At 46.3% G+C, this 26,514-nt stretch overlaps 1 protein-coding gene across 5 annotated transcripts; it reads left to right on the top strand.

Moving 5' to 3' along the window:
* The first annotated feature begins 2,974 nt into the window (after nucleotides 1–2,974).
* On the top strand, nucleotides 2,975–26,041 carry Mapkapk5 (MAPK activated protein kinase 5). Of its 5 annotated transcripts, none has more exons than XM_040731273.1 (14): nucleotides 2,975–3,445; nucleotides 8,011–8,084; nucleotides 9,106–9,181; nucleotides 9,889–9,986; nucleotides 11,641–11,749; nucleotides 12,978–13,067; nucleotides 14,551–14,646; nucleotides 15,892–15,972; nucleotides 18,166–18,353; nucleotides 21,433–21,553; nucleotides 22,570–22,700; nucleotides 22,878–22,993; nucleotides 23,922–24,026; nucleotides 25,237–26,041. In XM_040731273.1, the coding sequence occupies exons 1-14, from the start codon at nucleotides 3,410–3,412 to the stop codon at nucleotides 25,254–25,256; spliced, it is 1,341 nt and encodes a 446-aa protein (XP_040587207.1). In that variant the 5' UTR covers nucleotides 2,975–3,409; the 3' UTR covers nucleotides 25,257–26,041. The 5 variants fall into 5 exon arrangements, with proteins under 5 accessions (XP_040587207.1, XP_040587204.1, XP_040587205.1 ...); XM_040731270.1 differs by having other exon boundaries at nucleotides 2,977–3,445; nucleotides 25,855–26,041; XM_040731271.1 differs by having other exon boundaries at nucleotides 2,977–3,445; nucleotides 22,878–22,999.
* Nucleotides 26,042–26,514: the final 473 nt, after the last annotated feature.

Genomic DNA, 26,514 nt, shown 5'->3' with positions numbered 1-26,514 from the left:
CCAGTTAAGCCTAATACCTTGAGATTTGTTTTAAGGCAAACCAAAGGTATATCTTTGGTGTGTGTGTATGTGCGCGCGTGTATATATACATACATACATACATACATATGATATTTATGTTGGATACAATGGATATTATGGACCCCATTTTGGGCAAGGTAACTGTGGGACCCAATCTGGTAATAAGCCATCACTGGAAACAAAAACATGCACACCTGAAAGAAAATACTCTCAGAGAAACTAACCAGACACTGACAGGCGTTTACTAAATCCACAGGTGGCCCAGAGTGCAGTCCCCGAGTTACAGAAGGAAGTCTTACAGTGGGGAGGATGGGGGGGCAAGCTTGGGGTTAGCTGACCAGACCCTGATTGGCTACAGGTGGGCCATTCCCACATGAGGGCAAGGGACTGTGGTGCGACCTGGCACAGAGTTGTGTGGAGACCAGAGGCCCTCATGAACCTCCCGTGCTCACCTTCTCGCCCATCCTATGTGCCAAGTTGGCCCGTCCTCCTGAGACAGCCGTTTCTTTCTCTTTGTCTCTACCCTTCTCTCCTCTGACATGCTCTGACACAGTCTGAACTCCAAATGGGAGGGCAACTCTCCCTTCAATCAGTCCATGTATCTAACACAGTGAAAATGCTGGACAAGGGAACCCCCTGGGACCTAACTCTGAGGCACCCTGGTTAGGTCTGTGAGACTCTCCATCTTGGGACTCAAAAGTTCTGGGGCTTTCCACTGGCTGTCAGGATTCTCCATTGGCCTCCATGGCTTGTTTGGTTTAAAGTTCCAGGAACTTCCATGCTCTGAAGTCTCTTGACTTGTGGGAGATAGGAGATGCCTTTCCCAGCACTTTTGGTGTAGAATGTAGATACGTGTAGTTGGTATAATGAGTTATATTTTATTATGCTGAGGGTCATCACACAAGGCTCACATTCTGAATTCCTAACTCAGGTCCTAAGCCTATCTCCCCAAGGCTGCTTACCTGTGTGATGTATCTTAGCTGAAGGTAAGAGATCCTGGGGGAGAATTTCCAGCCACACAGTAGATCAAGGTGGTGTCTCTCCAGATGTGCAGGGCACAGCACTTGGTCTCTGTTTATATACTGTCCAGTGGGTGTCATGGGGTTCTAGGACTGTGTATGATTTTATTGGGTGAGTGATGTCACTGGGTTTTGGTTATGAGATGCAATTATCAGATGGGTGTAGTGGGTTCCTAAGCTATTTTTTTAAACATGTTTAAAAGATTTTTTTTACTATGCTCATTACATTTGATCAATCAAGTCTGGATGGCTCAAGTTAACCCATTTTTTGGCTTCGTTCCACATCTGCTATGGGCTTCAAATTGTCTGTTCCAAAAGATTGCAGGCTAATATAAAGGGCTCCAGTTGGACAACCTCAGGAGGCCACCCTTTTTCATCTCTTGGTCCCAATCTAGCCTCAATACATACCGGACAACGGCCACTGCTGGCCCAAATTAGAAATTTCTGGCTTTTTGTTTGTTTTAAGACAGGGTTTCTTTGTGTAGCCCTGGCTGTCCTGGAATTCACTTTGTAGACCAGGCTGGCCTTGAACTCTTGAGATTGGCCTGCTTCTGCCTCCCAAGTACTGGGATTAAAGGCATGTGCCACCACACCAGGTCTGGAGGAAACTTTTGATTTTAATATCTAAATTGATTTAGGTAACTCAATAAAATAAAATGGAGTGTGCTGAGGCCTCTCCCCCATCTTTCTGCATTCTTTAAGACCTCACTCTAAAGGGGTGAACCCATCTTTTCCTCTGGCAGACCATTTCCAACTTTCAGGAGGAGTCTGCTCTCTGCTGTGCAAGCCAGTAAACGAAGTCTCATCTCTTTTCTGCCTTCTGTCTGTCTCTTCGAGCTGCCTCAGAAATTTAATAGAACATGCTCTTTTTTAACCCTTGTCGCTCATGGTTTCATTTTATTAGATTATGATTTCATCCAAAGCATCCCCAGAGGCAGTTCACATATCTCCTACCAAAAGAGGGGCGGGGTGAGGGGGACTTCTTCAGCAGCCCTCCCTCCCAATTTCTGAGGCAAGCCTCTCCACGTAACTCCAGGCTAGCTTGAACTCGGAGATCCATCTGCCTCTAATGGTATTAAAGGCATTTGCCACCAGGCCCGGCTTTCAGGAACTTTTTAAGATGTAGCTAACGAGCCACCGCAAGACGGTACAGAGGATTTGTGTAGGGCCAATGTGAAGACCGTTAACAACTTAAGCTGCACGCTTGGGTAAGTTTGCTCTTGAGACGCTCATTCCCATCTCTAACTCCCTCATGTACTGTAAGCTTCCATTTACACAAAGTTTAATAAAACCTTCCATTCTGCTTCACAAGCTGGCCAGCCCTAAAACTCCGTGTGGAAGCCACCAACTCGTTGGGCCCTGGAGTTTGAGGGAATTCCTCGGGTATTGAGGTGACAGCAGGCAGCTGACAAGACAAGCACAATCCGGTCGGTTCCTCCATAGCGAGGTCTCTCTCTGCATGCCCCAAGATACTACTGTTCAGCCCCTAGAGCCTCTACGGCTTTTTCCGGAGGTGTAAATCCTCGCGGCATAGACATGGGCGAGCTGGCTCCTGCGCACGCGTAGCACAAACGCACCGCTGCTCTCCGGGCTGATCGGCCGACGCGCCGTGTTACGTCACTAGCACGCGCCATCGCGGCGGAAGGCCCGGGGTCCTGTGCTGTGTGCGGCGCGCCCCGGGGAGGACCCGGCGGGCGCCTGTACACCAGCCGCGCGGCCCCGGAGAGCCTCGGAAAGCCCGGCGGACGCTGACAAGGCGCGCGTGGGGCTGTGGGGTCGCGGAGCTGGGCTGCAGCATGGATGGCGTGGGGTTGCAGAGGGTTCGGCGCGGGCGGGCGGCCGGCGCAGCTGCCCGGCGCGGGCGTCCCGGCGATGTGTGGCGCTGAAGCGGCAGTGGGAGCGGCGGCGGCGGCGGCGGCGGCGGCGGGCTCGGCTTTGGCTTCGCGGCGGTGCGGGCGGCGGCGGCGCAGGCCTCTCCTCAGGACCTGGCGAGCCCGGGCCTAAGCGGCGGCCCCCCAAGCCCCCCGCACGGCGCTCCAGGCCGGGCCCCTCCCCGTCTCGCCCTGCCCCGGGAGCCTGTCTCCCCGGCCGGGGATGAGGCCGGGAAGCGGCTGCGCGGGGCCCAGCACAAAGGCTTGTCCCCAGGGGCCGCCGCCGCTGCCGCCGCCACCGCCCCCACCAGCCTAGAGCCGCCTGTAGAAGCTGAGCCGGCACCCGGGCCCTCATCCCCTCCGATTCCCGGTGGCGGGCATTGCCGGTCTCCCCGAGGCTCGGGGACCCGAGCTCCGAGCCCTTTGCTTCCTCGGCTGCCAGGGGACCAGACAGCCGCTCAACCTCCGCTGCTCCGGGCCGTGGGAGCCCTGCAGAGCATGTCGGAGGATAGCGATATGGAGAAAGCCATCAAGGTAAGAGAGATGCCACCCGTTCCCTGCTTTGTCCTGTGATTCCTGTCAGCGCCAGCCTCGGGAAATCTAGAGAACTTGAATGAGAGTTAGAGGTTCTAGTCATTAGAATCTAGTGATTCCAGGTTTCGGCCTCCCCGGGTTCCTTGGACTGTGTTGTATTGTGGAGGTTAGGGGTGTCCGATTCCCTGCAACTTCCTTGGCCGAGGTAGTTTGTGCTCATCTGTAACGAAGGTGAGTTGCGTGGGGATACTTGATACGAGTGGAACTAAGGGTTTCTTAGGACTCTCACGTTTCCATCACCCCCAAGTTCCTCCGTTTGCTCCTCAGTGGTCCGCTGCAACACTTGGCAGCGGCTCTGACTGACCCCTCCTTATAGGTCTGAAACAGGCATGCTCGAGTGCTTCAGGAGCTGGTTCGCCTTCGTCCAGAACCTGTCCTTCGGATTTTCCCTCCTTATCTGTGTGTTCGTTCCTTCCTGTTCTCTTGCATGCTCTCCTTGAAATCAAGAGTTGATTTCAGAGGCTCTAACAGCACCCTGCGTTGTAAAATGACCCCAAACGGAACTGGGAGTATAGCCCAATTGGCAGAGTACCTTACTTAACCATGCATGAACTCCTGGGTTTGCTCCCTAGCACCTCATAAAACTGACACAGTGATTCAAGTCTGTCATCCCAGCTCGTGGGAGGATCAGAACTCAGAACCAGTGCTGTTTTCAGGTTTTCGTGGGTAGGGGAACCTGAGCACAAGCCTGAAGCCCTGATTAAGATCCGTGGACCCCCATGGCTGGAATCAACTTTCCTTCCTTCCTTCCTTCCTTCCTTCCTTCCTTCCTTCCTTCCTTCCTTCTTTCTTTCTTCCTCCTCTTTTTTTTTCCTTGGTTTTTTGAGACAGGGTTTCTCTGTAGCTTTGGAGCCTGCCCTGAATCTTGCTTTGTAAACCAGGCTGGCCTCAGATTCAGAGATCTATCCATCTGCCTTTGCCCCCTAAGTGCTGGGATTAAATTGTGTGCCATCACTGCCTGTCGATAACTGACTCTTGCAGGTTGTCCTCTGGTCTTTGAGGACACACACACACAATGAAATAATAAGAAAAAGTTTAAGGTCATCTTTGACCACATAGGAAGTTAAGAGGCCATCCCGGGGCTACAAATGCTGTGTAAAAGTAAGTACATAAATTAGAATGAGTCAAGTAAACCAGGCAATGGTGGCGCACTCCTTTAATCCCAGCACTCAGGAGCAGAGGCAGGTGGATCTCTGTGAGTTCAAGGCCAGCCTGATCTACAGAGCGAGTTCTAGGACAGCCAAGGCTGTTGCACAGATAAACCTTATCTGAAAAAACTAAAGAACAGTCATTTTTACTTGAGTTTCTGTAGACCAGGCTGGCCTTGAATTCACAGAGTTTTGCTGCCTCTGCCTCCTGAGTGCTGGGATTAAAGGCCTCTGCCACCACTGCCCGGCCAGAATAGACAGTGTGGATATTTTTTTTTTATTTAGTGTGACCGCTTCATTATGTGCTGACACTTTTCATGTTTTTGTTTGACAGTTTCATGCATTTATTCATTGTTTTTGCTTTACCATTGAGAGTATGTTTGCTGGGTATGGTGGCATGTGCTTGAGGTCAGGAGTTCTAGATTAGCCTAGGCAACAGTGAGGTGCCATATCAAAAACAAATAAACAAGACAAAGAAATGGAAAAAGTCCTTATTTTGACTCAGTATTGTTTTTTAGTCTTTGAACGTGTTAAAAAATTTTAAAAGCGTGCGTGTGCGTGCGTGCGTGCGTGCGTGCGTGCGTGCGTGCGTGCGTGCGTGCGTGTGTGTGTGTGTGTATACATGAAAGCTGGTTCTGTCATTTGGGTTCCAGGGATACAGCGCAGGCTTGTGGCTTTTTACCTGCTGATCTTGGGCATATTTTAAAAAAGAAATTAGAAAAGAAAAAAACATCACATTTTTTCCCCAGGGAGGACTGGAAAGATGGCTTAGTGATTAAGAACATGTACTACTTTTGTAGAGGACTCAAGTTTGGTTCCTAGCATCCACACTGAGTGGCCCATAGCTGCTCAAAACAGCCTGCACCTCTAGCTCCAAGGAGTCTGACACCCTCTTCTGGTTCCAGGACACTTACACACGTGGGTATGAACCCACACATAATTAAAAACAAAGGCAAAAATAACAAATAGGCCAGGAGTGGTGAAACACCTTTAATCCAAGCACTTGGGAGACAGAGGCTGGTAAACTCTGAATTCAAGATTGGCCTGGACTACATAGTGAGACTCTTGTCTCAAAAACAAAACAAGAGGCTCTGGAGAGATGACTTAGCCCTTAAGAGCACTGGGTTTTCTTCAGAAGAATTTGGGTTCCATTCCTAGCACCCATATGACAGCTCACAACTGTCTGTAACTCCAGCTTCAGGGGATCTGACACCTTCACACAGACCTGAATGCAGGCAAAACGATGAATGTAAAAAAATAAATAAAAAAAAATAAAATTAGGCCGGGCAGTGGTGGCGCACGCCTTTAATCCCACCACTCGGGAGGCAGAGGCAGGTGGATCTCTGTGAGTTCGAGGCCGGGCTGGACCGACAGCCTCCAAAACAATACAGAGAAACCCTGTCTCGTAAAAACCAAAAAAATAAAGAATAAAAAAATAAAATTAATTCAAAACAAAGCAGAAACTATTAAATTTTGCAGAGCCTATTTGTATACAGTTTGTCAGGGATAGTTGCTATTTTTTTTCTTCTATTGAATAATTTCTTAGGTTTTATATATCTATTAGTTTTTGTTTTTGAAAGTTGGACACTTGGTAACATTGCAACTACTCTGGACTCTGACCAGTTCCCTAGCTTGTTACATTTGTAGCTGCCTAGAATTAAAGGGGAATTCTTTTCCTCGTGGGTGCTAATGTCTGCTCTGGGCTGGTAGGTCTTTTTTTTTTTTTAAGCTTGTGTGTGTGTGTTGTCTACTTAGTTATGTCATGTCATTCCCTGATGTGGGCAGAGACTTTCAGTGTTTTGAACTCCTGAGGCCTGTATCCCCTGCCGCTCAACTCCTGTGGTTCTGGAGTCCTTTCAGAATAGAGTTGACTGCAAAGTGACTTCTGGCTTTAGATTTTCCGTGGCCTCTCAGTCTCCCAACCCTTGTTTTGTGGAGAGCTCACTCCTTATTCTGTGGCTGTGTAGCGATTTGCCCTCTAAATCCACATATTCTACATTCCTGAACAGGACCATTGTCTTGAGCTTAGCACAATTGTCCCTTGTCACCCACATGCTCTTGCTCTTACCTGCACAGTCTACCGTTTTCCTTCTGTCCAGTAGAGTAGCAGCAGCATTGTTTATTCTTCATAGCCCACCCCAGGCTGGGAGCAAGTAACACCACTGACTGCTTTGGGCAGTGAGACTAGGGCTGCAGGAGCCAGACTTCCTGCTGCTTTTGACCTCACTTCTAGACTTCTAGCGGGATAAAAAAGACAGCTGAGGCGAGAGCAGTTGTGGGTTTTTTTTTTTTGACAGTTTTGTCTAGCTTTAAACGTATTTCTGGAAAGAGCTGCCTGTCTTTCACACTGTATGATAATGCGCTGTTCTGTTACTCCTGAGCTCCATAGAATGTGATGGTCTACCCAGATCATGATGGATGGGAAATGAAACTAAATACTTCATCTCCTCCATCCCAGATCAGTTGTACCTGAGTCTCAAGTGAGGCCCTGTGCATTGGGTTGTTCTGAGTTTAAACATTCTCGGTGATTGTGGTGGATGGTTACTGAGGACTAGCAGTATGAGTGGGTCTGTGAGTGCCTTTCTTCCTTCTGTAAAAGCAGGTGTCTGAAGGAAGTCCAGGCATTAATGTGTAGGGCTCATGGCTGTTTGTCAAGTAAACTACCAATTTCACGTGGTGGAGGATTAGGCCTGAGAGTCCACTCTGCTCTCCTGTTTGCACAAGTTGAACAGTCTGTTGAAGGATGTAAGCCTCTACAGATATCTGACACAGTTTTCTGGACTCCCAGAAAGTACACTTGATTGTTGTAGTGAAGACGTGAAAGTTACTGTGCTGTATGTGTATTCCCATGAAGAGCATGGGGGTGGGGTGCTGGGATGGATGTAAGCCTCTTGTAAGCTAAGTACTACACCTGTCTAAAGTCCTAGCTTTGTTAGAGTTTGACGAGGGGCTGGAGAGATGGCTTAGTGGTTAAGAGCACTGGCTGCTCTTCCAGAGGTCCCGGGGTTCAAATCCCAGCAACCACATGGCGGCTCACAACTGTCTATAATGAGATCTGATGACCTTGTATGGCCTGCAGGCACGCATGCAGACAGAACACTGTATACATAATAAATAAATAAATAAATAAATAAATAAGTTTGACGGCGCCCTCCATAAAGCATCATTTGTCTACTTAAATAGACCATGTAGACGGGTCACAGTTTCCTTTAGCTCTGGAACCTGTATAATTACAAAACCCATGGATTAGCTTAGAAGGTGAGGTGCTGAACCAAGGCTGTCCTGCCTCTGCTCAGTTATCTAGTGTAACAGTGAAATCACCTTTGCCTCTCCCCCTTGTCTTCTTCTTTTTAATAGGAAACCTCCATTTTAGAAGAATACAGTATCAACTGGACTCAGAAGCTGGGCGCGGGAATTAGTGGTCCAGTTAGGTAAGGCACCCACGTGGGAAACAGTGCATTGCTCTGGGAGGAAACACAAAATGAGCTCTGAGCTACAAGCACCAGATGTGCTTTGAGGATTAGCCTGAATTTAAATAGTAGAGTTTTTGTTTGGTTTTGGGATTTGGTTGTAGTGTCAGGTTTTATGCGTATAAAAAACATGTATCATTGAGCTCTATCCCCAGCTCCTAGTACAGGGTATTTATTTGATTGATTTTACATTTTTATGAGTAAACGTGTGCGTGTGTCCATGTGTGCCATATAGCACATGTGTGGAGGTCAAAGGATGACTGTCAGGAGTTGGTTCTCCTTTCCCCATGTGGGTCCTAGAAATCTAACTGTCTCCCTAGTAAAAACCTTTTATTAGCTTTTTGTTTTTGTTTTTGTTTTTGTTTTACATCTAGACACAGCTAGGTAGCAAGATCACATGGTCTATAGTATTACAGGTTAGTTTTAAGATGTGAGGTGCTGGCTTACAATCCTGATGGCCTGGATTCAATCTCTGAGACCAACAATAATTATGGAAGGAGAGAACTGATCCCTATGGGTTCCCCTGTGACCTCCCCCTGTGTATCCATACACATTAAGAATTAAAAAATGTAAAAGGTGGGGCTGGAGAGATGGGTCAGAGCACTGGCTGCCCTTGCAGAGGACCTGGGTTCAATTCCTATAATCTATAAAGTAGCTCACAGCCACCTGTAACTCCTGTCCCAGGGGATCTGGTGCCCTCTTCTGACCTTCTGGTAAACAGATTACATGCAGACAAAGCGTTCATACAGTAAAAACAGATAGGGAATGTTAACAGTGTGATGACTGGTCCCCTCTGAGGCTGTCATTTCTGCAGTGCTGATGTTCCTGCTGGGCTGAGACCCAAGAGACTTTTTCCCTGCCACCTGCTGCCCTAGGGAAGTTGTATTTGTCTGTCTGTCTGAGATGGAGTCTCTATAGGCCGTGCTATCCTGGTACTTGCTATGAGATCCTAACTGCCACCATGATTCCCGTCTATGCCTAGAGTCTGTGTAAAGAAATCTACTCAAGAACGGTTTGCACTGAAAATCCTGCTCGATCGTCCAAAAGCTAGAAATGAGGTATGTTCCCTTATTACTTGCTTACACACACACACACACACACACACACACACACACACACACACACACACACACACAGAGGAGGGGTGTTCAGTGTTTGCGAAGGCCAGAAGAGGGTATTAGATGACTTAGAACTGGAGTTACAGGCACTGTGAACCACTTAACCTGGGTACTGAGAACTGAATTTGTGTTTTCTGGTAGCACAGGAAGCATTCTTAACCACTTGGCCATCTTTCCAGCCCATGTTTAGATGTTTTTAGGGCCTAAGAATATGTACGTGTTTACAGTTAAGGCAGCAGCTTTCTGGGAACTATAGAGGTGCATAAAGAATCTTAATTCCCTACTGAACTTCTAGTGCATGTTCACATTGCCATTGTCAAGTGCTCTGTCTTAGCATGGAAAGCTAGCTAGCATCAGTCTTTTTCCCTTCTTTTCAAAATTAGTAGCAGTAATCGTGAAATAAAGTGAGTTCTTTTTTTCATTTACTAATAGAGGACATAAACAGTGAGCCTGTAAGTGCAGTTTTGTTTGTGGAGAGAAGACTGGGGAGATGTTCTGGACAGGAAAACACTTTTTTTTTTTTTTTTTTTAATTAGTCTAGGTGGTAAGGAGTTTCACAGAAGTAGACATCCTTTGGACTTAGTGTGGTCAGCTTTTGATGACGGGACGTTTGGGGGAAGATGACATTTTCCTGTGTTCTCTTTAAGGTGCATCTGCACATGATGTGTGCCACACACCCCAATATAGTTCAGATTATTGAAGTGTTTGCTAACAGTGTACAGTTCCCTCATGAGTCCAGTCCCAGGTAAGACTAACCAGGGTCATTAACATATGTCCTTGTGGCTGTCATGTTGTAGCAGAATCGTCCTCTTTTATGTCCTCTTTCCCTTCCCCGCCCACTTCCCCTCTCCTTTTCCTACCCCTTTCTCTGTGTTTAAAAACTGAATTATGTAATGAATGCCCAAGTTCTCCTCATTGGGTTTACTAGCTGCCTGTGAGAAATCGTGTTCCATCTGCTGCCCTCCTCCACCATTGTTTTCATTATTTTCTGTTCTTACAAAAGCTTTTAAGGGTTGAGGATTATAAGTCAGTGGTAGCATGTTTGCCAAGCACACCCAAGACCCTGGATTTAATCTCTCTAACACTGGGGTGGGGGGGGGAGAGAGAGAGAGAGAAGAGGGGAGGAAGAGGGAACTGGGATTGACATGTAAAACAAGCTATTTAAAATTAAAAAATGTTTAAAAAAAAAAGAGTGAATGGGCTGGAGAGATGGCTCAGAGGTTAAGAGCACTGACTGCTCTTCCAGAGGTCCTGAGTTCAATTCCCAGCAACCACATGGTGGCTCACAAACATCTGTAATGAGATCTGGTGCCCTCTTCTGGCATGTGCAGACATACATGGAGGAAGGATGTTGTATTAATAAATAAATAAATCTTTAAAAAAAAAGTGAAAAAAGGAGAGGGAGAAAGAGTTCAAAGATTGAATACAGTCAAAATATATGACGCCATTGAAATAAATTATCTTTATGGAACCTAAAAAAAAACATTGAAGAGCCATATATAGTGGTGCATGCATGCCTATAATCTTAGTACTGAGAAGCCAAGGCAGGAGGATCATACACTCTAGTCAAGCCTTGTCCACGTAGTAAGTGTATGTTTCTAAGTAAATTGGAATTGAAATAGACTCTATTCCAAATCGGTGGGAGGGGCCCAAATGTTCTTCCAGGTCAAATCTTAAGAGGCTGATACAAAGGCCCTATTGCTTGATCTGACCTCCCTTTTGAAGAAAGAAACCATCATTATTCTTTTGGCAGCACATTTGAGAAGTACCTTAGATCGAGACTGAGGTGTGAATCCTGTCATTGTAGTGTGGTAGGTGTCAAGCAAGGAATCCTCTTCCTTGCATTCTGAATCTTACAAAGCTGTGCTAGTGTAAGTGCAGCTTGGGAAGCAGGCAGCTCATAGAGGCTATGGGAAGTGGGCATTGTGGAGCTAGTAAAAGATGGAGTGTTGAAAGCCAATGGGAAGTCTATTGTTTTTTCACAATATGCTCTGTTAGTGAAAGCATTTGGATGAAAGCAGAAGCATTTATATGAAGGAATAGGAAAATTCATGTTTTTTTAGCTGAGAATATGAGGATCATTGCTTTTTTTTTTTAATTTGGTTTTTCAAGAAAAGGTTTCTCTTTGATTTTGGAGGCTGTCTTGGAAGTAGCTCTTGTAGACCAGGCTGGTCTTGAACACACAGAGATCCATCTGCCTCTGCCTCCTGAGTGCTGGGATTAAAGCATGCGCCACCAACGTCCAGTGATCATTGTATTTAATTTCTAGCTAGATAACCCTGAACTTGGGAAGTAGTTATATATTTTGTAGATGAGTTCATTTCATGTCCATTTTTTGATGCTTCAAGCTCCCCTCCCCCTCCCTTTTTTTCTTAACAAAATCAAATGCTTTCAAACAGGGCTCGACTCTTAATTGTAATGGAGATGATGGAAGGGGGCGAGCTATTTCACAGGATCAGCCAGCACCGGCACTTTACAGAGAAGCAAGCCAGCCAAGTAACAAAGCAGGCAAGTTGACCCGGGTGGGCACTGGGTGGGCACTGGGGGGCGCCAACTGTCCAATTGCATTGGGGAAGAAAGCGGAAAAGCTCCATTTGACCTCTCATTGCCTGCTTTGTTATAATCAGAAAGGACACCTTGACAGGGAGAGTGCCATCCCTTTTTTACTTTGGGAGGGAAGATTGTATTCTTAATTGCTTATCACATGTGTCCCAAGGGCTGCTCTGAGAGTCTCCTCCACTGGCTGTCTGAGGACAGCTGTGCACAGGTCGCTTTCGATGCTCTTGATGCCACTTGAAAGATCCTTTAGTATAAGCTTATTTTCCAGCATTTGTACTGGGGATGTTTCTTGTATAAGTCAGCTATCATTTCTGCAAATTTTGAGACTGTTCTTAGATTTTTATAATAGTGAATGATTCTTAGTCATAACCCATCATATTTTATTGTATAAATGATTTGTGTCCCATTTGATACCCTGACCCCAGCCAGCACTGACTACTCATGGAGGTGACAAGCTAAACCTCAGGCTTGTCTTCAGAACAAGCGAGTAGACCATGGAACAGCACACAGAACAGCAGTTAGCTTGTGAGAAAGCGCTTACAGATTTTCCACCTCACTTTTCAAGTGTCTTTTGATGCTTCCTTTGCTATTGACTAGAGAGTAACCAGTATTTGAAATGCTGAGAAGAGTCACAAACCAAGTTGAGGAACCACAGAATCCCTTCTGCTTGACTTTTAAATTATACCATTCATTACTCAAATACTGAGGCTAAAGGATGAGATCTGGTCATCTGTTAAAAAACAAAAACCATGCAGTCCACATGGGCAGATGCAGTATCGTTAAGTAAGAAGGTCAAATTGCAGCTCGTGTAGAGTGCAGTGTCTCCACTGCACAGTCCTGCCACCTTCTGGGCAAATCCTGCCTTGTGATGCTGCCTGTGGGTCCCACAGTCTGTTACAGCACAGGCCAAGGGGCAGTGGGGCGTCTTACAGGATGTATTCACTGCTTTATTCTGACAAATGGTTGTTTGCAGTTATGTTTGCTTAGTAAATACATGCTATAGTTAAACTAAGGTTAATTCATTTCTGTTTGTTGGTGTTCCAAGCCTTTCTTAGCTTCTGTTTTGAAATTGACACTGGCCGCAGTTATAATTGACTTAACCCCTGAGCTCTCGTACTATGTGTGTGAGAGATGGTGCTTTTCTCAGAAATGGCTGCTCCACTGTGCCCTTTTTCAGATAGCCCTGGCTCTACAGCACTGTCACTTGCTAAACATTGCGCACAGAGACCTCAAGCCTGAAAATCTGCTTTTCAAGGATAACTCTTTGGTGAGAAAACTTGTTTTTCCTCATTTGATGCTGTTACTTTGTTCTGTCTCCTTCCCTCCCTCCTTTCTTTTTAGACAGTCTGTGTATCTGAGGCTGGCCGTGAACTTGCTGTGTAGCTGAAGATGACCTTGAATCTTGATCCTCCTGCCTCTACTGAGTGTTGGGATTCCAGGTTTGCATGACCACACTCAGTTATACTCCATGCATAGTAGGCCAACACTCTGCCAACTGAGGCACAGCCCCAGCCTTGGTTTGTTTTGTCACACTGTCTTGGTGTACATCAAGCCTGGAACTCACATAGACTAGGCTGGCCTAGAACTCAGAGTTCTGTCTTTGCTTCCTGAGTTCTGAGATTGCAGGTATGTGCCTCCCTATTGCTGCGCTGATTCCATGTGCAGGAGGTTTTAGTCCATGGTGCTTCTAATACCTTACTTTCCACTTGTTTCCTTGTTGGGGCTTAGAAATGTTGTGACACCTATAACAGTGATTTTGAAGGTGCAGATGTATTTGTGGGACTTAGAAGTCTGAATAATATTTGGAGGGTCTTTGGGGAGAGGCCGGAATTAATGTGGTATTTTTTGTCACCTTGAAAGTTAAGTTTATTTGCTGTTAGCCCTGTCTATATTCCTGTTCCCTGCCCCATATTCTACCAGTTGCTCTAGTTGTCATGAAGCTCATGGCTTATGTTCAGAATGAAGCAGTGCACTGGGGTGATGACAGGAGAGGACAGTAGACTAAGAGCCTGAGCTGTGCTCCCAACCGTGAACCAAATCTGACTCTTCTGTATTACTTTGAGATTCCTGATTTTTATGCATGTGAGTATCTTGCCTGCAGGTGCATGCAGGACCTGTGAAGGCCAGAAAAGGACATTGGAGGCACTGGCACTGCAGTGACAGGTGGCTGTGAGCTGCCACGTGGGTGCTGGGGCCCAAAGCCATGCATTCAGCAAGATCAGGAAGTGCTTATAAGTTCTGAGCCCAGACGGGCGTTGGTGGCGCACGCCTTTAATCCCAGCACTCGGGAGGCAGAGGCAGGCGGATCTCTGTGAGTTCGAGACCAGCCTGGACTACCAAGCGAGTTCCAGGACAGCCTCCAAAGCCACAGAGAAACCCTGTCTCGAAAAACCAAAAAAAAAAAAAAAAGTTCTGAGCCCCCTACTACAATCTCTGTACTAAGAACAGTTTCCCCATGTCCTTCACAGGCTCAGGTCTCAGCTAGAAACCGACAAGAGCCTCACGCTTGCTTCGTCCTCTCTCTCTGTGTACACACACACACACACACACACACACACACACACACACACACGTATGTGCGTACGTATGTATATGGTTTTATTCTGGAGCCCAGGCTGGCCTCAAACTCATGGCAATCCTCCTGCCTCAGTGTCTACAATGTTGGGATTATAGGCATGAGCCACTACACCTGGCTTCTCTAAGTGTTTACTGACAACTATGCAGTATTGACCCAGTTTGTTTTCTTTCAGGATGCCCCTGTGAAATTATGTGACTTTGGGTTTGCTAAAGTTGACCAAGGTGACTTGATGACACCCCAGTTTACCCCTTATTATGTAGCACCTCAGGTAAGTGTTTTTTTTTCCTGAGGGTATATTGCCAGATTGCCTGTAGCTCTTGTTCCTACTTTTTCTTTGTTTTTTAAGATTTAACTGTTTGGTTTTTTTGTTTTTGTTTTTGTTTTTTGAGATAGGGTTTCTCTGTGCAACAGACCTGGCAGTCCTGGAATTCACTTTGTAGACCAGGGCGGCCTCGAACTGAGATCTGCCCCCCTCTGCCTCCCAAGTGCTGGGGTTAAATACGTGTGCCACCATGCCCAGCTTTTGAGTGTATTTTTATATAAGAATGTTACTATACGTGCTCATGCAGGTCCCAAGAGGGTGTTAGATTTCCTGAACCTGGAGTTATATGTAATTGTCGATATTGGGACTTGACCTTGGATCCTCTGCAAGAGCAGTCTCTGAAGCCTGTCTGGTTGGTTTGAGTCTGATTTTGCTTAGGCATAAGAGCATCCCCAGGGATAAGCCAGTGGCCACAGACTCCCATGGGCAGGAAGAAGAGACAGATCTCTTCAGGGACACATCCTTTTTTTGAGACAGGGTTTCTCTGTGGCTTTGGAGGCTGTCCTGGAACTAGCTCTTGTAGACCAGGTTGGTCTCGAAATCACAGAGATCTGCCTGCTTCTGTCTCTTAAATGTTGGGATTAAAAGAGTGCGCCACCACTGCACGGCCCCCAGGGAGACATCCTTAACTGACTGATAAATTACTAGCTGTGCCGGGCATTGGTGGCGCACGCCTTTAATCCCAGCACTCGGAAGGCAGAGGCAGGTGGATCTCTGTGAGTTCGAGGCCAGCCTGGTCTACAGAGCGAGTTCCAGGACAGCCTCCAAAGCTACAGAGAAACCCTGTCTCGAAAAACCAAAAAAAAAAAAAAAAAAAAAAAAATTACTAGCTGTAAGAAGGAAATTTGAAAGTGTTTTGGTTTTGAGACAGGGTCTCACTATGTTCTGAAACTTACTGTGTATACTAGGTTATCGATGGGTTAAAGTTGTCTGCCAACATGCCTTGCTGAAAGTGCTGTATTGATGGTTTTTGGAGGTGTTTGTTTGAGACAGAAATAGGTTTTCTTTGTATACCTGCCTGCCTCTGCCTTCCAAATGCTGGGATTGAAGGTATAGCACTATCCCCTGGCTTGATCTTACTTTTTGATTGTTGATTGACAGTTCATCTTTAGCCTTGTAGTCAGTCCCAAGCTGTGGGACACTGGTGGTGTGACTTCCAACAAGTTGTCTCATTTGGTCTGACTCTGATAGGTACTGGAAGCACAGAGAAGGCACCAGAAGGAGAAGTCTGGCATCATACCTACCTCGCCAACGCCCTACACTTACAACAAGGTAAGAGAGCAGGTGGTAAGCTCCTTCCTACAGTGGACTTAGTGACTCTATGAGATGTTGGGATGCAGCAGCAGCAGCTGGGATACAAGAAGTGACTAAGATATATAAAGTCAGGCAGACTTTTACTTGTTTAGTGCCTGCAGCAGGATCCACGAGCCATAGTCACAAACAGTCCACTGATGACTCTGAAGTGGCGTGGTTAGCTTCCATGTTAGAAGTAAAGGCTGTTTTTGAAAAACTGAAACCCGCGGGCGTTGGTGGCGCACGCCTTTAATCCCACCACTTGGGAGGCTGAGGCAGGTGGATCTCTGTGAGTTCGAGGCCAGCCTGGTCTACATGAGCGAGTTCCAGGACAGCCCGCAAAACGATACAGGGAAACCCTGTCTCGAAAAAACCAAAAAGAAAAAAAAAAAAAGAAAAGAAAAGAAAAACTGAAACTCAAGAGCACTCTGGTAATTTATGGTACCGTGTCTTGGTGCTTCATAAAATGCCAGCTTGAAAAAGATTAAAAGAAGGCAAATGTGAAAAACAACTGCCTAATTTGACAGTGTCTTCTGTGCAGAGTAAGTGCTTGGTTACTTGGTGCTGTCTGTATTGTATCTACAGCTAAATACCAAACATGGCTCTGGAGTTCATGAGGCCAGTGCCTCTGGACATGGGTCCTGGAGTTGCTGAGTAGATTTTTTTTAAGGTTTATTTATTTATTACATATACAGTGTTCTGCATACATACTGGAAGAGGGCACCAGATTGAATTATAGATGGCTGTGAGCCACCATATGGTTACTGGGAATTGAACTCAGGACCTCTGGAAGAGCAGTCAGTGCTCTTAACCTCTGAGCCACCTCTCTAGCCCGCTGAGTAGATTTTTAAAAGTGTGCTTTGGGGCACTTGAAAGTAGCTACAGGTGACAGAGGAACCCAGGGTAACTGCTATGGGGCCACACACTCCAGCTGTGAGGCTTCATTTAGGCCACTAAGCTGCACCCTCAACAGGAACTTTCAGAAGGACTTGTGGAGTTTGCAGACCACAAGCCTAGCCAGATAATGGCAAGTTCAGTGAGATACCCTTTTTCAAGGGACTAATGCCAAAAAACTATAGAGAGGACACCAGATAACCTCTGGTTTCACATGCACAGTGCATAGGCGTGTGCATCCCCCACAAGTGTGTACAAGCATACATTATACACCAAGTTCAGCAAAGCTCTGATGCCGAGTGCTCACTGGTAGGTCGATCCTGTGACCTCCTGTACATTTGGTCTAATGGAGCTTGCATGGTGTGCTGGCTGCAGGACAGGTGACTGCAGACCCAGACCCACCTGAGCCAGAGCAGAGTACTGAACAGTGTCCCCATACTGACTGCCTGGGTAGCCTCCCACCAAGAGGATCCCAAGAGCTATTTTAGAGGTAATTTTGCTCCTAGGGTTGTTACAACCTCCATATCTCTGAAAAACAAGTAATGAATCCAAGGAAATGTAAAACATGCCTTCAGAGCTCATACTTGACTACTGAGGAGTGTTAAGGAGAAACTTCTTATTTGAGGCTTTTTAGCTGGAGAACTTTCTCTGTTCTTTCATTATTTAACAGTATTCTCTTCAATTGTAATTTATATAGTTTTTTTTTGTTTTTTTTTTTACAATTCAGATAGACTTTTGTTTGTTTTGGTTTTGGAGACAGGGTTTCTCTGTGTAGCTTTGTAGACCATGCTGGCCTCAAACTCATGGAGATCTGCCTGCCCCTGCCTTCCAAGTGCTGGGATTAAAGGCGTGCGCCACCAACACCCAGCTCAAATGGAATTTTTTAATGAGCATAGAGTAGGACACAGTTGTCATGTGTGACCAACAGCAAATACTTTTAGAGTTCCAAATTGTGTTACACTGCTTTGGCCATCATTTAGGCGCCAGCTGCTATGGTTAGTGTTCTCCTGACCCATCCTGATTGACAGTACATGGTCCAGTGCGAGCTGGCTTTTAGCTTTCTGCTTCTCTGCTCTAGGCTGGCTCATGTCCATGTGATTGATACATGTAGTGTTGGTGGCTCTCAGAGACTGGAAGAGAACACTTAGTCTTCTAGGATATCCTTAGCTGCCACTGTCCTTTGTGATATCAGTCTGTACATGTTGGGGCTGCATACATCTGAACTGTAGTTGGAGGCTCTTCTCTGATCTGAGTGATTATTTCCTGCTTTGCTTTCAGAGCTGTGACCTGTGGTCCCTAGGGGTGATCATCTATGTGATGTTGTGTGGATATCCTCCTTTTTACTCCAAACACCACAGTCGGACTATCCCAAAGGATATGCGGAGAAAGATCATGACAGGAAGTTTCGAGTTTCCAGAAGAAGAGTGGAGCCAGATCTCAGAGATGGCCAAAGACGTTGTGAGGAAGTGAGTCCCTGGTCTGCTGAAAGGGAAGTTAGGGAGCCCTGGGGGAATTCAGGGTAAAGACAAGTCCTTTGTTGCCTGCTAGCTATCTTCTTGTTTATTTATTTAATTAATTTAGAAACTTATTTTACATATCGATCCCAGTTCCCTCTCCCTCCCATCCTCCCATGTCCCCCACCGGCCCCCCATCCTACCCCTCATCCACTCCCCAGGGCGGGTGAGGCCTTCCATGGGGGAATTATCAGAGTCTGTCATATCATTTGTGGGAGGGCCTGATATTGTCTGTCTTACTGTTTCTTCAGCTTGGGTTAAGAGTTCTAGAGTTCTCCTTATAGTTGGGCATGGAAGCTCATGCCTTTAATTCCAGCACTTGGGAGACAAGAGGCAGGAGGATCTCTGTGAGTTTGAGGCCAACCTGGTCTACAGTGAGGCTCAGGACAGCCAGGGCTACATAGTGGGATCCTGCATTGAAAAACCAACCCCTCACCAAAGTTTTTTTTGTCCCAATATTGTGAGCCCCCGTTGCCATGTAGTCTTTCTCCTTGGATATTAAATTCAGGGCCCTGTGTGGCCAGCCTCCTGCTATGCCCTCCCTTCCCCTCCCTCATCTTCCTTCTGTCAGCACGTTTGCTTTGGTGTTTATTTACTCTTGTTTTGTTTTGAAATAGGATCTTATTCTCACTCTGGCTGGCCTAGAGCTCACTTTGTAGTTGAAGTAGGTCTGAGACTTGAGGCAATCTTCCTGTCTTGGTTTTTTGAGTGTTGGGATTACAGGTAGACACCTCCATGCCCAGATTGTGTCTCTTTGTGTATATAAACCAGCTATCAGGGTTATATCTGATGCTAGAACTTTAACTGGCGTCCCAGGTAACAGTGACCTTTGGCCTTTCATTCCTTGTATATTGTTGCAGTATGGTATTAGACTCAGGGCCATTCCCAGCCTTCTCTGTCAGGTAACTGGTTGCTCTGAAAATATTAAACTCAGGATTCAATAATAATTAGGGGTAGCAGGGACTAGAGAGATGGCTCCGTAGTTCAGAGCACTGGCTGCTGCTCTTGCAGAGCTAGGTCCTCAGAACCAACATGGTGGCTCACAATTGCCTGGAACTTCAGTTCCATGGGGCTTAATGCTCTCTTCTAGTCTAGGCAGTAGTGGCCCACGCCTTTAAACCGAGCACCTGGGAGGCAAAGGCAGGAGGATCTCTGAGTTCAAGACCAGCCTGGTCTGGTCTATATATAGAATGAGTTCCAGGACATCCAGGGTTATACAGAGAAGCCCTGTCTTGAGATATCAAAAAAGGGTGGGGGGTTAGGGTTAGGGACAGTGACCGTACATAGCAAAGGATTAGGGACAGAGACCTCTGAGGGCAGAGATGATCTTGAGATGTACTCCCACCTGTTGCCTGTGTGGGAAACACAGCTGTGCCTGCTTCATCAGTTTCTTTATGGGTTAAGAGAAAGGAAAGCATGAAAGGGGACTTGGCTTGGGGACTGTCCTACAGATAGAAGTTCCTTCCAGAAGTGAGCTTGTGCCAGGCTTACTCATGCCTGCATGTAAGACCAACACTTGGGAGGCTGAGGCAGAAGAATCATGAATTCAGTGCCTACCTGGGCTGCATAGACTGTTTATCAAAACTAAAAGCTGACAAAGTAGGACTGGAGAGATGGCTCAGAGGTTAAGAGCACTGGCTGCTCTTCCAGAGGTCCTGAGTTCAATTCCCAGCAACCACATGGTGGCTCACAACCACCTACAATTCAATCTGGTGCCCTCTTCTGGTATGTAGACAGAACACTATATATGTAATAAATAAATAAATCTTTAAAAAAAAAAAGGGTAGATCGTTGAATCTACTTTAAAAAAAAAGCTGACAAAGTGGTTTAGGGAGTCTGCTGTAAAAAGGGATTAGTTCCTAAAATATATACATTACTTTTTCTGATGGTGGAAGCAGTGTTTGAACTCCCACCTGTCTTCATATGCTGCTTCCTGACTGTATGCCCTGCTCTGTAGTAAATCTTGGTGTCCTCTTGGTGATTCTCTGCCTCTTGTGTGTGTGGGTATGCATGCATGTAGAGGTCAGAGATCATTCTTGAGTATCCATACTTTTGACAAGGGATGTAGACTTTTTCTGACTCAGACATTGGAATGAGGGGTATGTAATTAGAAGAGGTGTACTACAGAGAGCCCAGGAGTATACGGGGATGAATTAGCCTGAATGGATGGGAGGTCACCAAGTTTGACCAAACGCAGCTTCTAGAGAGACTGTTGGCAGTCTGTCGTAGTTGTTGACTGTCTCTGAATAAAGAAAGCTTCAGGTCCTACCATATGATAGGATCTCCTTTTATCTTAGATAATAGCCTGTTTCAAAAGGGCATGGCCCTCAGCTAATTTACAGCCACTATCAGCCTAAAGTAGTTGAAGCATTGTCCCAGAAACCTCAGTGTGGGTATTAAATACAGCAGGACCTATAGGCATGTTGGTTTATCTAATGAATCTTGTGATGTGGTCTGAAGTTTGGTTTTGGTTTTTTGTTGCTTTTTCTTTTTTCTTTTGGTTTTTCAAGACAGGGTTTCTCTGTGGCTTTGGAGCCTGTCCTGGAACTAGCTCTTATAGACCAGGCTGGTCTCAAACTCACAAAGATCCACCTGTCTCTGCCTCCCGAGTGCTGGGATTAAAGGCGTGCGCCACCAACGCCCGACCTTTTTTTTTTTTTTTTTTTTAATGGAGAGTTTCTCTGTATATATCCCTGGCTGTCCTAGAACTTGCTTTGCAGACCAGGCTGGCCTTAAATTCAGAGATCACCTGCTTCTGCCTCCAGAGTGCTGGGATTAAAGGTGTGTGCCACCACTGCCCAGCTTCTGGTACCCCTTTCAATGTGCCACCCAGGAGACCTTAAGCCATAGTGTACCCACAAGTACATAGGACTAACCCTCATCCTGGCTTGCTGCTAGAAGCCCCAGGCCTGTAGGAATTGGTAGAAAGTCAAAAGAAGATAGGGTTATTTGGAGCCCAACCCAAGAACTTGCTTTATTTCTTTTGGGGACATCTGTGCATGTTGGTTCTGTTGATATATTTTCTCTGCAGGCTCCTAAAGGTCAAACCGGAGGAAAGACTTACTGTCCAGGGAGTGTTGGACCATCCCTGGCTTAACTCCACGGAGGCCCTGGACAATGTGCTGCCCTCTGCTCAGCTGATGATGGATAAGGTTCTGAGTGACACCTATTTTGTTGTCTAAAAAGACAGTATGAGAAAGGAAAGTTGGGCTGACTAAATATAGAACCTAAAGGGAAACAGGCATTCTTGTTTTCTCATGTTTCCTGAAAAATCAGGCTCCAAGGGCTATCCTTCACACTTGTGGTGTGGGATTGGTGGCACAGATCATACATGGTCCCTTGCCCCAAGGAGTTTTAATCAGACTGGCTGGGAAGGCATTCAAACAAAATGTGAGTATTTTAGAAGCCAGAACTTGCATGCTGTGGGAATTGAGAATTGAGCATCTCTGAGAGTTTGTGCTGCCCAGGAAGAAGGCAGAAACCCTCCTACATTTACTGGCTGCCATCTGTCTTGAGGAACATTGAAGATTGGTTGTTTTATTTATCTGTGTGCCATCATGTGCATTCCGGTGCCTCTGAAGGCCAGAAGAGGGCATCAGATCTCCTTTAGCTAGAGCTATTGGTTGTTGTGAGCACTGGGAACTGTAAGAACAGTGTGTGCCTAACCCTCCCTGTGAGCTATCTCTCTAGCACCATCAGTAACTATTATGAAGGAAGGCTAGCTGGGAGGTGGCCTCTGTATGGTCTGCTGGCCCCTGGGCCTCATTGATCCAGGGAGGAATGCTCTGTGTGTGCCATCCGTATACTTGCTCTCAGACTAGCTTTTTTTTTGGTTTTTCGAGACAGGGTTTCTCTGTATTGTTTTGGAGCCTGTCCTGGAACTCACTCTGTAGACCAGGCTGGCCTTGAACACACAGAGATCCGCCTGCCTCTGCCTCCAGAGTGCTGGGATTAAAGGCGTGTGCCAAAACTGCCCGGCAATCAGATTGGCTTTTTAAATGTCCGGCACCAATGTGGAAACAAGCTGACAAAGCCAGGCACAGTGGCACCCCACTCCCAGCACTCACTCAGGATGAATTCAAGAGTTTAAGATGAACATAGGCGATATAAGCAAAAACAATTAAAAAGTCAGAAGGCCAGGGTAACTGATGATAGCATTTACATGCAGGCAGTGGTTGCAGGGATCCAGCAGGCTCATGCCGAGCAGCTGGCCAACATGAGAATCCAGGACCTCAAAGTTAGCCTGAAACCCCTTCACTCCGTGAACAACCCCATCCTGAGAAAGAGGAAGTTACTTGGGTAAGTGAACTTATTTCTTTGATCTTCTTCATGGTAGGCATGGTTGAGTGGTGAGTTTACAAGTGGCCTCAGAAGTTGGACACAGTCTGTACTTTTTTCTGAACGTTCTGGTATCTTGAGTTTGTAGCTGGGTTCTGAGGTCTTACCTTGCTATTATCTTTCCCCACGCTTGTAAAGCACCAAGCCAAAGGATGGTATTTATATACACGACCATGAGAATGGAGCTGAGGATTCAAATGTTGCCTTGGAAAAGCTTCGAGATGTCATTGCCCAGTGTATCCTCCCCCAGGCTGGTAAAGGTCATGCCACTTACTAATGTTCTGCATGTGTGTGTTTGTGTACATGAGCACACATGGGTGTGCATGTGATAAGAGGAGTGGATAATTCGTGATGGTCTGTTTGTCTCTTACATGAAGTACACTACAAAAATGAGTCCACATCTACTAGGAAGCAGACAGTAAGTGTAGACACATGGCAGGTTTGTGTCTTTGGTCTTCTGTGAAGTTCTAGTTCAGGCTAACTGCCAGTGCCAGATGTGGCATGTGATTGAGTTGTCTGAGTTTTGCAATGAAGGCACAAAGGAGAGGGTGAAGAATGGAAATGTGACAAGGTCTAGGTATTGGTTAGAGACCATCAACACCATTTCCAGGACAATGCAATACTGTGCATCTGTGAGTGTAAGGACACCGCACAAGCTCACGACTAGCCCTGCTGCGGCTTCCAACACTGGACTTTACAGGAGAGCCTCCCTGTTCATATGGCTGTGATAATGAGTGTCTGTTCTCAGCTAATGAATGAAGCTTCATATTAGGTGGGGCCCAAAAAACCCATCTTAGTAAATCCTTTGTCTTACGAGCACTCTGGGTGCAGCCTGAGTATCTTGCAGCAAGGGATGAGTGTAGAAGCGGGCAGCACATAGCCTTGTTCTTCTCCCTCTCTCGGCTAGATGCTTTTGTGTAGAAGCATCTCTCACATTTCTCTAACTCCCAACACCACTCAGTCTTAGGGTTGTCAGAGCATGTGTGTGACGATGCAAACTTAGAAGAGTTCAGTGACAGGAAGGTCAGCCTGGAACGCCAGGCTGCAGGAAGCTAGTATCTAGCAAATTATGCATGTTGTGTCATACTTTTCTTAACTAGTTGGACACCATGTCCTTCCATTTCTTGACACTAAAATCCCATGGTGCTACAGAAAATTGAAAACTCTTCATTCTTGTCACAGGAGAGAACGAGGATGAGCGGCTGGACGAGGTAATGCAGGAGGCCTGGAAGCACAACCGTGAGTGCAAACTCCTGAGGGACGCGCTGCAGGGCTTCAGCTGGAACGGTAAGACCAGCTGGCTCCCAGCCAGCTCCCGGCATGCACAGGGTCTCTGAGGCCAGGGCCAGGTGAGGGCGGTGTGTGAAGAGGAGGTCTGGGGGCAGGCCCTACTTTACCTGCCCTGGCTTGTCTGGTATCTGCTCCCTGCACTTGGTTTCCAAAGTGCAGTGCACTGTGTGTTACAAAATGAACATTGGAGAGAGTTCTGCCAAATATTTGAGAGGGGGAAAAAAAAAGACAAAAACAAAACGAGATTCTTGCCCCACATTTCCTGGGCTGTTCACCAGGTGGCCAAAGACCATGCAGTTGGGGAGTACCAGAAAGTTCCCTGTAACCATCTGTTAAGCTCAGAGTCATTTGGCTGACAAGGGTTGCCAGATCTGCCACTGGGTAAACTACTTCCCCAGGAGAACAAAGTAGAGAGATACCTTTTTCCTTCTCTGCTCAGCAGCCTGGGTTGACATTGTGGCTGCAATTGAGTGTACCAGACCTGTGCCTCATCAGTGTCTTAGGGAAGGGAGGGAGTGTGCGCTTTGACTCTGTCCCTTTTTGTGTTTCCTCAATGTGCCTAGTCACCCCCACACCTGAAGAGAGTCATGTTTTAAAGCATGAACTATGTGATGGGTCTGGAAAAGTGATCTGTACAGTGTGTACTGTGAGTGCACAGAGAGCGAACCCTGCTGTGTACGAGCCAGCATCTCCATCAGACAGGTGGAGTTCATCCAGCCCTCCACTCAAAGGCCATTCCAACCCTGGTTATTAGTTCTGTACTCTGTAAGGTTTTTTTATTTGTTTGTTTTGAGTGTTTGCATGTATGTCTGTGTAGCACATGTGGGCTAGTATCTGCACAGGCCACAAGGGGAAGTCAGCGTCCCTGAAATTGAGAGTTACTGGTGACTGTGAGCCACCATGTGGGTGCTAGAAACTGAACCTGCGTCCTCTGCAAGAACAGCAAATGTTCTTAACTACTGAGCCATCTCTCCTGTCCCAAGTTTTATACTTACATAAACAAAATCAGACAGGTCTTCATTCTTTTGTCTCTGGCTTCTTTAGTCAGTATTGTATTTGTGAATTCCATCCACATTCTCATGAATACACACTGTCCACTCACCACTGCAGGGACATTTAGTTTGTTCGAATAAACAAGGAAAGGGCTGTTGGGAACTCTTTTCTGTGTCCTGATGAACAGCTTGTGAAATAGTTTCTTACCTCACAGGATTGGATGAACCTCACTAGCAGGCCCTGCTGTCCAGGTTTTGAGAGCAGTTGCATGAGTTCAGGAATGCTCAATGCAGGTGCTTGAGGCTCTGAGCATCTGCAGACGCTGCACCAGCTCTGCTGCTTTTTGCTTTCTGATTTTGTAGTGTCACTCACTGCAGTGTGGCTTTAGTTGGCATTTAGCCTGGTGACCTTGTGTTGTTTAGAAATGCATACTGATCCCTTTAGTATGTGCCTGTTTTAACTTTTGGCCTGCCTTTCTACCCAGTTGCTACTTTTTCTTTTCTTTGGTTATTTTTTGAGACAGGGTTTCTCTGTGTAGCCCCGGCTGTCCTGGAACCCACAGATATCTGCCTGCCTCCTGAGTGCTGGGGCTAAAGGTGTGCACCACAACGCCCACTTTCAGAAGTTTTTATGTGCTCGGGTATGAGTGCCTGGCCAGATGTACATCAGTTATCACTGGTTTGTGGTTTGTGAAACTGCTTAGTTGCTGCTTGAAAACAGAGGATCTGAGTTGCTCCTGGACAGTGGGGTGGATTCCTGCTGGTGAGGTGTGCATGCTGGCTCCAGCCATGTGAGGGGCTGGAGACTGACCTCACTCTTTCTTGAGTTTCAGGTCGTGGATTCACAGATAAAGTAGACCGGCTGAAGCTGGCAGAGGCTGTGAAGCAGGTGATCGAAGAGCAGACTGTTCCCCATGAGCCCCAGCAGTGAAAGCTTCAAACTGTTTTTAACAATTGGAAAATTATTCCTTAATGTAAAAAGTAATTTTTATGTAAATTAATAAATCATAATTTCATTTCCTTATTGCTTAATGATGCTATATAGATTTAGGTTCAGAGTTTCTTAACAGTTAACTGTTTTCCTTTAAAAAAAAAGCCAACCCAGGTGGTGGTGGCACACACCTTTAATCCCAGCACTCAGGAGGCAGAGGCAGGTGGATCTCTGTGAGTTCAAGACCAGCCTGGTCTACAGAGCGAGTTCCAGGACAACCTCCAAAACAATACAGAGAAACCTTGTCATGAAAAACCAAAAAAAAAAAATTCCTATATTTACTAACATAGGATAGTTGAGCCTTATAAGATGACACTGTCAAGAAAATATTAATAACTGTTTGCCAAATGCAGATAAAGGAGCCATGCTAGGCTTTCTGGAAGCAACAATTTACAAATGGTGCCCTACTCCATTTGCCTTGGGTGTTCACTCCATGCACATTGCCTAGATTAGTTCTGGTGTTTTTAGGAACCAACCAGGTTTTGCCAACTACCTTCTATAG

This window comes from Mesocricetus auratus, unplaced genomic scaffold, assembly GCF_017639785.1.
Source record: "Mesocricetus auratus isolate SY011 unplaced genomic scaffold, BCM_Maur_2.0 Super-Scaffold_100025, whole genome shotgun sequence".
NCBI classification, from domain to species: domain Eukaryota; kingdom Metazoa; phylum Chordata; class Mammalia; order Rodentia; family Cricetidae; genus Mesocricetus; species Mesocricetus auratus.
This window is presented reverse-complemented; position numbering and strand designations above follow the sequence as displayed.

What these genes read in the sequence shown, in the direction of transcription:
- Mapkapk5 (XM_040731269.1), top strand. Translation starts at nt 3,410, where the DNA reads ATGTCGGAGGATAGCGATATGGAGAAAGCCATCAAG. An exon ending in ATATGGAGAAAGCCATCAAG is followed by an intron (nt 3,446 to 8,010) that starts GTAAGAGAGATG and finishes TCTTTTTAATAG; the next exon opens with GAAACCTCCATTTTAGAAGA. An exon ending in CCTCATGAGTCCAGTCCCAG is followed by an intron (nt 9,987 to 11,640) that starts GTAAGACTAACC and finishes GCTTTCAAACAG; the next exon opens with GGCTCGACTCTTAATTGTAA.